Source organism: Manihot esculenta, chromosome 3 (assembly GCF_001659605.2).
Source record: "Manihot esculenta cultivar AM560-2 chromosome 3, M.esculenta_v8, whole genome shotgun sequence".
NCBI lineage: Eukaryota > Viridiplantae > Streptophyta > Magnoliopsida > Malpighiales > Euphorbiaceae > Manihot > Manihot esculenta.
The window spans coordinates 32,503,662-32,516,923 of NC_035163.2; the positions used below are offsets into that span (position 1 = coordinate 32,503,662).

General features: G+C 32.9%; 3 protein-coding genes across 7 annotated transcripts in view; all 3 read left to right on the forward strand.

The window, feature by feature from the left end:
* Window positions 1-4,985, forward strand: part of LOC110610326 — a 52,843-nt gene extending 47,858 nt beyond the window's left edge. For 3 of the 4 annotated variants that reach the window (XM_021750194.2, XM_021750196.2, XM_043955228.1), the window contains 5 exons: window positions 101-322; window positions 2,347-2,703; window positions 3,213-3,371; window positions 3,483-3,767; window positions 4,066-4,985. In XM_021750194.2, coding sequence (XP_021605886.1) covers window positions 101-322; window positions 2,347-2,703; window positions 3,213-3,371; window positions 3,483-3,767; window positions 4,066-4,221 — 1,179 coding nt within the window. In that variant the 3' untranslated portion in view covers window positions 4,222-4,985. The remainder of the gene's footprint in view (window positions 1-100; window positions 323-2,346; window positions 2,704-3,212; window positions 3,372-3,482; window positions 3,768-4,065) is intronic. The other variant, XM_021750195.2, reaches the window with a different exon arrangement.
* Window positions 4,986-7,692: 2,707 nt separating this feature from the next.
* On the forward strand, window positions 7,693-10,237 carry LOC110610961 (polygalacturonase At1g48100). The gene is made up of 6 exons (XM_021751042.2): window positions 7,693-8,539; window positions 8,619-8,786; window positions 8,906-8,950; window positions 9,036-9,243; window positions 9,350-9,431; window positions 9,532-10,237. Exons 1-6 carry the CDS (start codon window positions 8,093-8,095, stop codon window positions 10,031-10,033), a joined length of 1,452 nt encoding a protein of 483 aa, XP_021606734.1. The 5' UTR covers window positions 7,693-8,092; the 3' UTR covers window positions 10,034-10,237.
* A 747-nt stretch (window positions 10,238-10,984) lies between these two features.
* LOC110611783 lies at window positions 10,985-13,088 on the forward strand. 2 transcript variants are annotated; one of them, XM_021752258.2, is made up of 5 exons: window positions 10,988-11,147; window positions 11,220-11,301; window positions 11,387-11,431; window positions 12,542-12,639; window positions 12,831-13,088. In XM_021752258.2, exons 2-5 carry the CDS (start codon window positions 11,248-11,250, stop codon window positions 12,907-12,909), a joined length of 276 nt encoding a protein of 91 aa, XP_021607950.1. In that variant the 5' UTR covers window positions 10,988-11,147; window positions 11,220-11,247; the 3' UTR covers window positions 12,910-13,088. The 2 variants fall into 2 exon arrangements, with proteins under 2 accessions (XP_021607951.1, XP_021607950.1); XM_021752259.2 differs by lacking the exon at window positions 11,387-11,431 and having other exon boundaries at window positions 10,985-11,147.
* Window positions 13,089-13,262: the final 174 nt, after the last annotated feature.

The following is a 13,262-nucleotide window of genomic DNA, read 5'->3' on the forward strand; positions in this document are numbered from 1 at the left end:
ATTTCTTGGATTATAAAGCAAAATTGAATAGTGTTGTTTTCTTCCTTCTTATATTATAATTGAAATTTTAAATAGGGTGGTTGTTATGTACGTTGTTCAGGTGAAGATAAATCAAAAATTTCATGAGAACATATGCATGAGGCAGAGTGCTATGATTAGCATTGCTATTTCAAACGTTAAAAAGGATCTTCTTGGCCAACCTCTTCAACTGCTTTCTGGTGTCGATATATTGGGAAATGCAAGCAGTGCTCTTGGACACATGAGTAAAGGAGTTGCTGCTTTATCAATGGACAAGAAGTTCATCCAAAGTCGACAGAGACAGGTTTGTTACAAAATTATGATTTCTATGTTCTCTTGACTGCAGCACAAGAATCAGGACATGAACATTGTCAGGATGAACTTTGTTGTTTTACCGAAGCACAATATTTTTCATCTTTTAATCTTCATATATATTGCAGTTCAGAGCAACATTTAGTGCGCTATTTGACATGAATTGAAATCAAAAACCAAAAATAATGATGAAATGTAGGGAAAGGATGGTTCTACTAACCTTCAATGTGTTAGTAAGAGTTGGATACTAGACACATTTATCTTATTCTTTGAATATTCTTTTGCGGATCAAGAATGCTTTTTGATGTGGGGTCAGGGAGGAAAACCTTGGTTTATGGTTTTCCTGGTTGCTAATTGTTTGATATTGTGGACGCTTTCTTTTTGGTACCGGATGCGCGCGCGCGTGTGGTTCATATGTTGCTATAAATTTTGTTGATTGCCTTGACCATTGTTTCTTGGTTTATATTCTCTTTGTTCCCTTTTTTTTTTCTGAAGAATACCATTATTATGAGAAATTCATGCCATTGATTAATCACCCAAATTGATCTTGTATAATCATGAGTTTCTTCAATACTTTTCATGATTCTCTTTCTCATTAAAAACATATCACATTATATGGTTGTCACTCACAAATGCAAAATGCACTTCAGTTGATCTTCGCTAGGGTCTTCAATAGTTGGGATCAAATTTGGATCTAAACCATTTTCATTAATCACAACATATAGTTAGTTGGTTTTATAATCAAATTCAATCTAAACCATATATTTTTTTCATGTTTAATCATTCAAATCATCTACTAGCTCCACACCTCATCAACTATTAAAATTAATTTACTAATTAATGGTATATTAATTATGAAATACAATGAAAACATTAAGGTCTCAATTACAAATTTGCTAATATATTAAAAGCACAACTAAAAAATATAAATTACAAAGTATCATAAAAAATTTAATGAAAATAAAATAATTAAATTTAGATATTGTATTTTAAATAATAACGAAGCAAAAAATATCTAATTAATTTTATAAATTATACACTTTTAAATCTTGTAAACTAAAAAATGATTAATTTCAAAATAAAAATTGTAACTTTAATTTTAATTTTTCAGAAATTAAAAGAAGTTAAAATAAAAAGTTAAAAGAGTTTATGCATATTATTTTAATTATTTTCAGAAATGTGACTAATTTAATTTTGTAGAAATTAAAAAATAAAATATATTTTGCACATTATTTTAACCCTTTTTTAGAAATGTGGCTGCTTTTAAATTTTGCATGAATTAAAAATTAAAATAATTTATATATATTAATTTAACTTTTTTCATAAATGCAACTAATTTTAATTTTATAGAAATTAAAAAATTGTTGCACCTGAGATAATTGCAGAAAAATAAAATAACATATATGCAAATAAACTGCAGGTGCAAAAATATGACTAATTTTTAATTTTTTAGAAATTAAAAAATAAAAATAAAATAATTGAATTGAGATATTACATTTCTAATAATAATAGAGATACAAAAAAAAATCTAATTAGTATTATATTCAAACTAAACACAAAAACTAAAAAAAGAAGATAAAGTTAGAATTTAGAATGTGTAATTGAATATAAAATCGTTATTTATTGGTTAATCAACAAAATTAACAAAAAAAAACTATATAAATTAGATAAAATATCCAAACCAATCCAATCCAATATAACCATTTAACCAAGCTTATTGGGTTGGATTGGTTGGATTTAATGGAATAAACCAATCCATGAACACCCCTAATCGTTGCGTTTAGTAAATTGTCATCTTGACAAATATATGAAGCATAGGGTTAAATGTTATGATAATTTTATGACTGACCCACCCTGGATGCTGGGTTGATGGGGGACTCAAAATTTGTCTATGCTGGGTCGGACCATTAGAGAGCTTTGATGATGTTCTCGTACTCTTCACAACAGTCCTTATCCTCTAAAACGTTTTGTGCTATATTCTCATAAGTTTCTTTTAAAATTTACTTTTCCTAGCAGGAGAATAAAGGTGTAGAGGATTTTGGTGATGTTATCAGAGAGGGAGGTGGAGCGCTAGCAAAGGGCCTATTTAGAGGGGTCACTGGCATTTTGACAAAGCCTCTTGAAGGTGCAAAAACCTCTGGTGTAGAAGGTTTTGTTCAGGGTGTTGGGAAAGGAATAATAGGTGCAGCTGCCCAACCTGTTAGCGGAGTGTTGGATCTCTTGTCAAAAACTACTGAAGGTGCCAATGCCATGAGAATGAAGATAGCATCTGCTATAACTTCAGAGGAACAACTCCTTCGCAGGAGACTGCCCCGTGTAATTAGCGGTGATAATTTGCTCCGACCTTACAATGAGTACAGAGCCCAGGGACAGGTACTTCTGCATTTGCATATGCAATTTGCTATGTAGTGGTGGGTTTACTTAAGGACTAGTAACTTTAGCTTGTTTATGTTCCTCACTGTTATGATCTTCGAAGAATGGAAGTAGCTACACATTAGCAGGCCAATATCTATAGATTTCTTTGAACTAATATTACTATCATCTCATAATATAAATTTTTTTGGGATTTTTTTTATTGAGCAAACAAATTAGTTTTTTTTCCCTTGTATAATAAAGAATGGACTATAGTCAATTCGTTCATGCCTGTTGTGGCATAGTTTTTGACTCCATACTTGTCCAACTGCAAGATGCTCTCTCTGCCAATCATAATTTTCTGATGTTATCCTGCCACATGTATAGTTCTTTTTGGATTTTACTGTCTCAAATGTAGAAACTTGTGTTGTTTTGCATTTTCATGTGATTGAAGTTGCATTTACTTTAAGCCTAGTGTTACATTAATATGATCATTGCTCTGAAATTCTGTATTTTTGTCATCTAATCAGGTAATATTGCAGCTGGCAGAATCAGGCTCATTTTTCAGTCAGGTTGATCTTTTCAAGGTACGTGGGAAATTTGCGTTATCAGATGCCTATGAAGATCATTTTGTGCTCCCTAAAGGAAAAATTGTCATGGTGACCCATCGAAGAGTAATGTTATTGCAAGTAAGTTACCTTGATGAGTTACAAAATAGTGTCTCAGCTCTCCAAGTCATTGCTTGTCCGTGATACACCTGAAGGACCCTAACTTTAGCGAGAAATTTTTATTACTTTCAGCAACCCTATATTATTGGTCAGAGGAAATTCACACCAGCAAGGGATCCATGTTCAGTACTATGGGATGTGCTGTGGAATGACTTGTTGACAATGGAATTGACTAATGGAAAAAAAGACCACCCAAAAGCTCCTCCTTCACGGCTGATGCTTTTTTTAAGGAGTAGACCAACGGATGCAAAGGAACAAGCTCGGAAAATAAAATGTAACCGTGAAACAGATCAAGCTCTGGAGGTCTACTGTTCAATTGAACGAGCAATGAACACTTTTGGACGGAACCTACCAAAGGTTAGTTTCTAGTTTCATTTTGTTGTACAATTCTGTTAATTGTTTTTAACAGCTGTTGCAAAGCATGGGATTTGCACAGGTCTATGAATTCTTAAGACTTTTTCCTAAACTTGAAAGTAATTGTGAATTTTGTGCTTTGGAGAAATGTAGTATAAATATAAGCTTCTGATTGTTATTGGTTAGAGAATGTAACATTGATTGAACATGTAGCCTCATTTGCTGTGCACGAGATAACTACATTCTTGTTGTGGTTTAGGTGGCTTTTCTCATATAATAATTCCTTGATCATATTATTCAGGAAATGTTAAAACACAAAGTGATGAAGCCATATGCGCCGGGTGTAGAGGGTTCTAATCTTGAAATGATTTCAAGAGAGGGAGTTGTTTCCTGGTCTCCACAACATATGCCTGCATCAGTTCCAATGAATTCAACTTTCGGTAGCAGCTCCAATTGATATGGCAGCCTTGTTTGCGGCTTTATGCTCAACTGATCAGCTCAAGTAATTAAGAATACCAGAGTTATTTGTAATATTATTTCGCCCCATTCTGAGCAGTGTACACGGAAAAAAGGAAGAGAATGATAAAGAGCTCACTCTCTTAACGACCATCCTGTGCCTCTTTTTGCAGAGATGCTCTAGGTGAATCAGAATGAACTAAAGATGAACCTGGCTGAGATATACAAGTGTCTAGTGGAAAAGCTACATGTCTGATCTTTATGAATTTTTCAGAAGCCATGGGATTATCGACCAAAGGCCTGTGAGTTTGGTGATGCAAAGTGTTGGTTTCATTAGCTTGGAACAAGAATCACTTAGTTGGATGATCTACGCTTGTACAGAAAAATAACTAGTTAAAAAGCTCATTTTGCAGCCTCTAGAAATGTACAGTTTTTTACGCTCACTGCATGCCAACTCTGGCATTTGTATACAGAACATTTTGCAAAAAATAGCTTCAAATTCCTACCGAGTTGGCCATGTTGTCTGGTGGGATGAGCTCAAAACTAACAGTTATTTGCACTTGTCAAAATCACAATGGAAGAGGGTAGGGGTGGCAATTCATATTGGCGAACATCGATACGATTAATAAATTCTGTTAAAAGTCTAAACACTAATATCATTTTTTTTATTATACGAGTTACACTATTAATTTAAATTTTAATGGATTAATTCGATTTATAATGATTCATTTTGATGTGAATAAATTGCTATTTAATGTGATTTGACATTATTTGCATGTTTTGATACGATTAAATATTATTATTTAAATATTATTTATTTGGTAATCGTAATTTTATCGTAATTAAACTAAGAGATTTTAACTTTCTTGATCCTCTCATTTGTAAAAAATTAAAATAGAAAAATTATTTAATCATTCATGAAATTCATTAATTTAAAAAATTTATTAAAACGTGACAGAATTATTAAATAATCTATTGAGCATGTTTTTATTAATTTTAAATATTAAATATTTTATTATTTAATTTTTATAATATAAATAAATTTTTTTAATTTTATAAAAATTAAGCAGATAATATTTTAGATTTCTCTCAAGTATTTAATAATTAAAATTAAAACGATTAATTAATAAATTTTTTAATATTTTACATATATTTTAATATGTTTTTTTAATTAAAAAAATAAAAGTGAGATTTTTATATTATATGAATTAAATAATAATTTTTTTAAAAAATATTTATTTTGATATAATTTATATTTTTTATATTTATAAAATAATATATTACATGAAAGTTATATATTAATTTTAACAAGCATGAATTTAATATTATATAAAAAAAAATACAACACAATTAATTGCATGTTACAAGCGGGTCGTCATAACTGAATAGAAGAACAAAATACAGTATTATTACGATCCAGTAATCAGCAGGCTGATTAACTAGACCCACACCTTATTGTACTTTGTTGATGCTGACTTGAAAACTGCAGTTTAATTGCTCTATTTTAATATTTTTAAAATTTTATAATTAAATATTTTATATTAAAAAAATTATAATTTAATTCCAACCGATTTTCTTAGATCAGCTAGCACTATTATAATATGCATGTATATAAATTTTATTTAGAAAAAAAAATAATAATAATAACAATAATGCCTATGAAAATGATTGGGTTTTTAGGGTTACCGAATTGACGCATGACAGGAGATTTGCCATGTCACGTGTTTCAAAGATAAAAGCTTATGATTAAGAGACTAAGCAACACTCACCCGTGACACTCATAAAACACCAACCCGTGATTTCTTCACCGACACGTGTCTCCCCCTCCCATCGCATGTGAATTTTGTTGTTGGAACTTGATTTGCTGTAGAGCGTTCAAATACCTTAATCCTACTTGTCATCCCTCGACACCACAAATTCTCTCACTCATCCTCTTCACTTTTCCTTTGCTCCTCACTCCACTGCCCACTGCGTTTCCCCCTAACCCTAACCGCAATTTTTTTTAAACTATATAATTAAAATAAATTAATAAATTTTATTTTTTAAGTATATATAAATAGAAAACATATTTGTATCGGAATTAAAACTTTACCTTGTTCATCTCCTTGATCCATACATTAAGACGAGTAACGTTTCTTCATTCTCATTTTCACCTATAGCAACATCTCAAAAGCCACCCTTATCTTTCATTTTCGTAACACCCTGACCCTCTAAAATAATTAATGAGGATATTTTTTTATTTCGGTGTAAATAGTAGAAAAAAAAAGATTAAATTATAAGAAGGAAAAATAGTAGAAATTTCGGTGTAATAGAAGAAAGGAAAAAAAAAAAAAGTATTATTTTGGTTAATTTTGTTAGCATTTTATAGTTGAATTATTTATTTATTCATCGGCAGGACCATAGGATTTGGACAACTCGTGAATGGTTTAATTCTATTGAGGAGGACCCACTTCATGCCCTACTTCCATGGCCACAAAGTTGGCTAAACAACAACACCGAGTCACGAGACTCTCTAAGTTTTACATCACCAGATTGCCACAGCTCCTATTTTCATTTATTTTTTCTATTTAATATTTTATATATTACTTTTTATCTCTCTCTTTTAATGAAAAGAACAAGCAGCAGCTCATGTGCATTGCAATTTGGTAATTGATGATGTGTACTTGCCCTGCACATTAATTCTAACTTGTGAGGTATGATATGAAGAAAGAGAGAATTCTTGATGCCCTATTTCATGGGAATTGCTATAACTTGGCTCTTTGCATAAATTATCAATATTCCAATTACTAATCACACTTTTGTTCTTAATTAAGATTCATTATTCTTAAACATAGTTTCTTGTCTAGTTATTTGAAAGAGTCTAAGTTGGACAAGCAAATCAAACCAAGAATTCTATTATTTAATTTGATGCCTGACGAGCACCAGCAGACATACAACTCCCATCATTTCAGCCCGTTTAAGCATGTCTTTAATTATGTCTTTAGAGTTGATGACATGTGTTAATCACAATTAGAATAAGCTCTTAGCTCCAGGTTTTTGCAGTAGACCAAGCCCTTCATTGGTATTCACTAATCAACTACTACTTCAAGCGACTTCTCTATGGGGCCTCCTGTTTCTCACATCCTAGTACCTTCATCACCCTAATGCCTACAAAAATAATTCCCCTGGAGATATCTCCATATTATACAAATGCTTGTTTTTGGAAGCTCTGTGCAGAAATGAGGGGAAGCATTTGAGAAGCAGAGCCTCAAAGAAGTTCACAAGCTAATACTGTTGTATTTGAAATTCCTTCCTTGTCCCATCCTACCTTAACCTACTAGGCAACAGAATAAAAACAACAGCAGAAAATCCAAAAATTAATAAATAAATAAATAAAATGGAAGGGGAAAATGGGCCACATAACTTAGAAACCAATGCAGAGTAAATATAAAATGCTGTAAGAACAACACTTGAATTTCCACACAATGCCAGCCTCCCTAAGCCTCTTCAACCCTTCCTCTATAGAGAAAATGATATTTCAATCAATGCGAACGTGACACGCGTCAACCTTATTCATGATCGTAGTTATTTGAGGAGCTTTTCTGCCATTATAAAATAATGCCTCTTCTTCACAATGGTCCCTGGCCATCATCCTTCTTCTCTTCTGGTTGAGCCTTTCACTTCTTGCTCTTACATTCTTTCTTCTCTATCTGTTCTGTTGATTATCCTCCATAAACTTGGCGTGCAACGCAACATTCAAAAGGTTCAAACTGTTCTGTGGTCATTCTTCAGAAGAATTATTTGTGGCTCCTGCTGTCACATCATCATATTCTTCTTATAGTGTTGAAGGTTATCTACTCTAGTATCCTTCCAAGTTCAATTCACCGATTCTGATGGAGCTTTTTCGTGGGTTGGTCGTAATTTCACTTCTAGTGATTATTCTCCTTCAGAATTCAAGCAATGTACAAGGAAGATATCATTATCACAAGACAAAGAATAAGTCCCACAACAAAGCAGAGTCCCCTGTTTCTCCAGCCCCTGATAATGTCCCTGAACCTCAAGATCCCTCTGTTCCTTCCTCCCCTGTTAATCCTCCTCAAATCCCTTCAGACCCATACCCCAATGATCCTGCAGGAAACTCCAGTTCAGACTGCATTTTCGACGTGACATCTTATGGAGCTGTTGGAGATGGTTCCACAGACGACACTTCCGCATTTGTAGCAGCATGGAAAGCAGCTTGTGCAGTAGAATCAGGGGTTGTTTTGGCTCCTGAAGGTTATGTTTTCATGATCACTTCAACAATTTTCTCAGGGCCTTGCAAGCCAGGACTTGTGTTTCAGGTAAGTAAATATTCAATAAATAAATAAATCTCTTGTTCGTAGTTCAGTCTGAAAGCTGTAATTTGTGTTCGTGAAAAAGGTGGATGGGTGCCTAATGCCACCGGATGGACCAGATTCCTGGCCAGAAAAAGATAGCAGAAAGCAATGGCTTGTGTTTTATCGACTAAATGATATGACTTTCACTGGAAAAGGAACTATTGAAGGCAATGGAGAGAAGTGGTGGGATCTCCCTTGCAAACCTCACAGGGTAATTTTACTTTATTCTACCCTGCGGCTCATTTGTTCTATATTTGCACAATATAACACTATCTGGTATAGCCTTTTCTCCATTGAACTGTAAATGCTTACCAAATGTAATTTCAGCAGGGCCCTGATGGCGAGGCATCTAAAGGACCATGTGACAGCCCTGCAGTAAGTGAAAATTTTATCCTTGTAAAAAAAAAAAAAAGATGATGAATTATACATATATTGACATCTTTGTTTCTTTTTGATTCAGTTGATTCGTTTCTTCATGAGCTCCAATCTGGTAATAAGCAATTTGAGGATTCAAAACAGTCCTCAATTCCACATGAAATTTGATGGCTGTGAAGGAGTTCTAATCCAACAGCTGTCCATATCCTCACCTAAACTTAGCCCCAACACCGATGGGATCCACATAGAAAATACAAAGACTGTTGGAATATACAACTCTTTGATTAGCAATGGTAGAGCAAAAAGAAAATCTTTAATACTAGATTTGGCAGTTGATAATCTACTACAAAAATCTGATTAAAACCATTTTTTCAATAATGCAACTTTGGCTGTATCCAGGTGATGATTGCATATCAATTGGCACTGGGTGCTCAGATGTTGATATAGAGGGTGTGACCTGCGGGCCTAGTCATGGAATTAGGTACAAACATCTCTCCTTTATGCCTTTGATGGCTTTATGTAATGGCAATTTCAAATGTTGTTGTTAAAAATCCCTAGTTTAATTTCTATATTTTCTGCAGCATTGGAAGCTTGGGAGTACACAATTCGCAGGCATGTGTCTCAAACATAAAAGTGAGTAATGCAATTATAAGAGATTCAGACAATGGAGTGAGGATCAAGACATGGCAAGGAGGGACGGGTTCAGTTTCAGGCATATCCTTCCAGAACATACAAATGGAGAATGTTAGAAACTGCATGATCATAGACCAGTACTACTGCATGTCAAAGGAATGTCTGAACCAGACCTCAGCTGTGTACGTGACAGACATATCATACAGAAACATAAAGGGCACATATGATGTGAGAACCCCACCAATTCACTTCGCCTGCAGTGATACTGTCCCTTGCACAAACATAACACTGTCAGAAGTTGAGCTTCTGCCTGAAGAAGGAGAGTTGATAGATGATCCATTCTGTTGGAATGCTTATGGGACTGAAGAAACAGTGACTATACCTCCTCTAAATTGCCTGAGAGATGGGGAGCCTGAGAGTGAGGGAGAGGTGGCTTCCTATGGTTGCTAAGATAATATACTAATAATCATATTTGTTTTGTTATTAATTTAAAATTATGGGTTGATTATTATAGGACACTGTATAGAGCCCAAGAACCATTATCTTTCTATATGGGTCTTGATTACTATTTAGGCTCCATCCCTGTTTGGGTATTTCCCCTCATTGTGTGATGAAAATTTAGTAGAAGCTGAGCATAATTTTTTTTTTTTTTTTGGACTTGGATTGGATTTTTACATGTATGATTATTACAGATTTTAGTGGATTTTTGTTTAACACGTTTTGCATCTCAGTGGTTTTATTGAATTTTCCTCTGGCTATTTAAAATTAATCCATCAAACACTTGATTAAAATTATACAATATTGAATATCTCAACTTTAAAAAAATAATAATAATAATAATAAAATAGCTTCATTTTCCAAAAACTCATGGCATTTTCAGCATATTCTAACTTTTATAAAATATAGCCGCCTTGTATTTAATTATTATGAATTTTATAAATACAAATATTTAATAAATTAATCTTAATTTTAACATTTTATAAATTAATTTCAAATAATATGAAAAGTACAATTAGGTATTTGACTACTTTATTTTCCATGTATCTCTGTAATACTTTGCTAACATCATTAGAGATTATTGTTAGATGTTATACTTTCAGACCTTTTTTTTTATAATTTTTTATTTATTTTATTTTTTCAACATATATTAAGGAAAAAAATTATTAATTTTTTAATTAAATATTAAGAGATATTTTAAAAAGTTTTTTATAAATAAAATTAATTAATTTATATGTTATAAAAAACAAATAATAATTTAAAAATTATTAAATGAAAGGAGTATAATATATGATATAGAGTTAGCCTAAAAGCTATACAATACTTACTTTCAAAGAAAAATATTTAATTTAATGATTCGAATAAACAACTTAGAGACATTCTAGGCAAATTAAACGCAATAAAAAGGAGAGTTTTTTTTTATTTTTTTTTTAAAAAGTAATTATGAAACGTCAGTCGTTTAGGAATATCTAACCCATTAATTTTTCTTGGAACGGCGCCGCTTGGTTCTTCTGGGAAGCGACTTCAATCTCGCTTTCTGTCTCCGATCCCAACGAAGTAACCCGAGGTTAGATGTTCATCTTCAAAATTTAAATTTTTAGTCTGTGCTATGTTTGTGCTGATTAGTTGTTTGCACCAGCGATTTATCAGCTTCATTGTACCCTGCGATGCCTTCTCTGCAATCCGTTTTGCCTCCTGAACTTGCCAATAACGCCATTAGGGTTAAGTATCAGTTTCTTCATTTTGCTCACCTTCTTTCGTTTAATTCACAATTTTGTTTCTTGATTATTGGGCTTTATATTGCAGCTTTATCGTGAGTGTCTTCGAAGAGCTAAATATATTGGTCATCGGGTAGAACAATCATTTTTCCCCTTTTCTTTATCATAAAATTTTTATTTTATTGTTCAAGTGATTGGCTCTATATATATGTTTCTAATTGAATATTGAATCTTACTATTTTAATTTCAATCATGTTAGATTCTCGTAAATTCATTTGCCTTCCTGGTTATGTACCTAGTAGATATAAGGATTGCAATGGTAATAAATGGGGATGATCTTGAGTATATTAAAGTGCAAAACTTTAGCTATTTTTGTTTTCCCTTACAAGGAAAGGAAAATATTTATTTTATTTTTTGACTGTCAATTGCGTTCCTTTTTTTTTTTCCCTTTCTTTTCTCGTGCAATTCCAAGATTACAGGTGAGTTTTAGCTCTTCACCGCTCTTAGCTGAGGAAAAAAGGAAGGATATAGAAAGTTTTGGTTATGAAGTTAGTTAGAAAGATCTGTCCTAGAAGGCTTTATCTATTTCCCACAGTTGGCAGCTTAGTTTTTCTAATCAACTTGTTGGTCATTTATTGCATTCTAACTATTGAGAAGTCGCAGTGGATACTGATATAGATTGTTCAAGAACCAAAAATGAAACTCTTTTCATTTTAAAGTTTAGATGAAAAACATAGGACTGCAATTTTCAAACCTCTTTTCCCAATGTTCTCTGGAGTGTTCTATTGTGGCACAGAGAGCATAGAACTCAAAATTTGAAATGTGAAAAGGAAGGAATATAATGAGGATGAGAATGACCACCAGTAGTCAGTGTCTGTCCTGAATGTATTGTGGCACTAGTGTTCGGATCATTACCATGGTTTACATGCTTGGGTAATCCAAAGATTAAACGTTTAAATCGGTCATTTTTGGAAACTCTTGTCATTCAACAGATACAGGACACATATTTAGTTAAGTCACAAAGTAATTAGTAGATTCTAAGATGTGTAGTCTGAAAATTTGCATCATATTTTAAACCTTAGATGCATTATAAAATGTCACAAGCATAAATTCCTCCATGTTTGGCTTGGTTAAAATGTAGGAATTTGCTTCGAGGATTATTAGCATATAGTTTCTCTCAACTGTATGTATAACTAATGCTTATCAAGTTGTGAAGTCAAGCCTTTGTTTACCTGCTGTGCAGCAACATAACACTGAGCTTCTCATTGCTATGGTTAGACAGCAATTTAAAAAGAACATGCATGAGACAGATCCAGAGAAAATTCAGAAGTTGAAGGATGAGTAAGTATTGGTCCACATTGTGGCTCCCATGTCAGCTTTAGAAAGTGTTGCTTCACCCTATGCATTTATACTGCACAGGCTGGAGTTGATGTTGCTAATACATGCATTCATGCATTCACACATGCAGTCTTGTTTATTTTGTTTCTCTGACAGCAACATTGCTGTTAACTTGATTTCTTCTTTGTTTGCAGCGCTGCAAGAGGACTTATCAACCACATACTCTATGAGTCTGAGAAGATGTCTGGTCGTAAATTCAGCAAAAGCACATGATTTTTGTTCTGAAATTCTTGATTTATGATTGTAGTTGGTGGTTTAGATGAAAATTTTCTTCTGTTAACAGATAAATAAAGCAAGACGTCTGTACTGTTACCATCTTCTGTTTATGACTATAATCTGGTGAGTGTTCAAGCTTTTTATGCTGAGTGAAATATCAAACTGAATTTATCGCACCAGCTTTCTGTAATATCGGTTTCTCAATATCATAAACGGTAATGAGTAGTGTGCGTGATAACAGCGTGAAGGGAAGTTTTCAAATGATCGTTATAGCTTTGCTCTGTCATCATAGTTGTCATCTTCCATGCTCATCAACATAGGCTGGCATCAACGTGCTCTAGTTAGTGTCT

Bases quoted from the DNA above. Each gene is read 5' to 3' on its own strand.
- LOC110611783 (XM_021752258.2), top strand. From the start codon at position 11,248: ATGCCTTCTCTGCAATCCGTTTTGCCTCCTGAACTTGCCAATAACGCC. The intron at 11,302-11,386 runs GTTAAGTATCAG...TTTATATTGCAG, and splicing joins TTGCCAATAACGCCATTAGG to CTTTATCGTGAGTGTCTTCG. The intron at 12,640-12,830 runs GTAAGTATTGGT...CTTTGTTTGCAG, and splicing joins ATTCAGAAGTTGAAGGATGA to CGCTGCAAGAGGACTTATCA.
- LOC110610961 (XM_021751042.2), top strand. From the start codon at position 8,093: ATGGAGCTTTTTCGTGGGTTGGTCGTAATTTCACTTCTAGTGATTATT. The intron at 8,540-8,618 runs GTAAGTAAATAT...TTCGTGAAAAAG, and splicing joins AGCCAGGACTTGTGTTTCAG to GTGGATGGGTGCCTAATGCC. The intron at 8,951-9,035 runs GTAAGTGAAAAT...TTTTTGATTCAG, and splicing joins GACCATGTGACAGCCCTGCA to TTGATTCGTTTCTTCATGAG.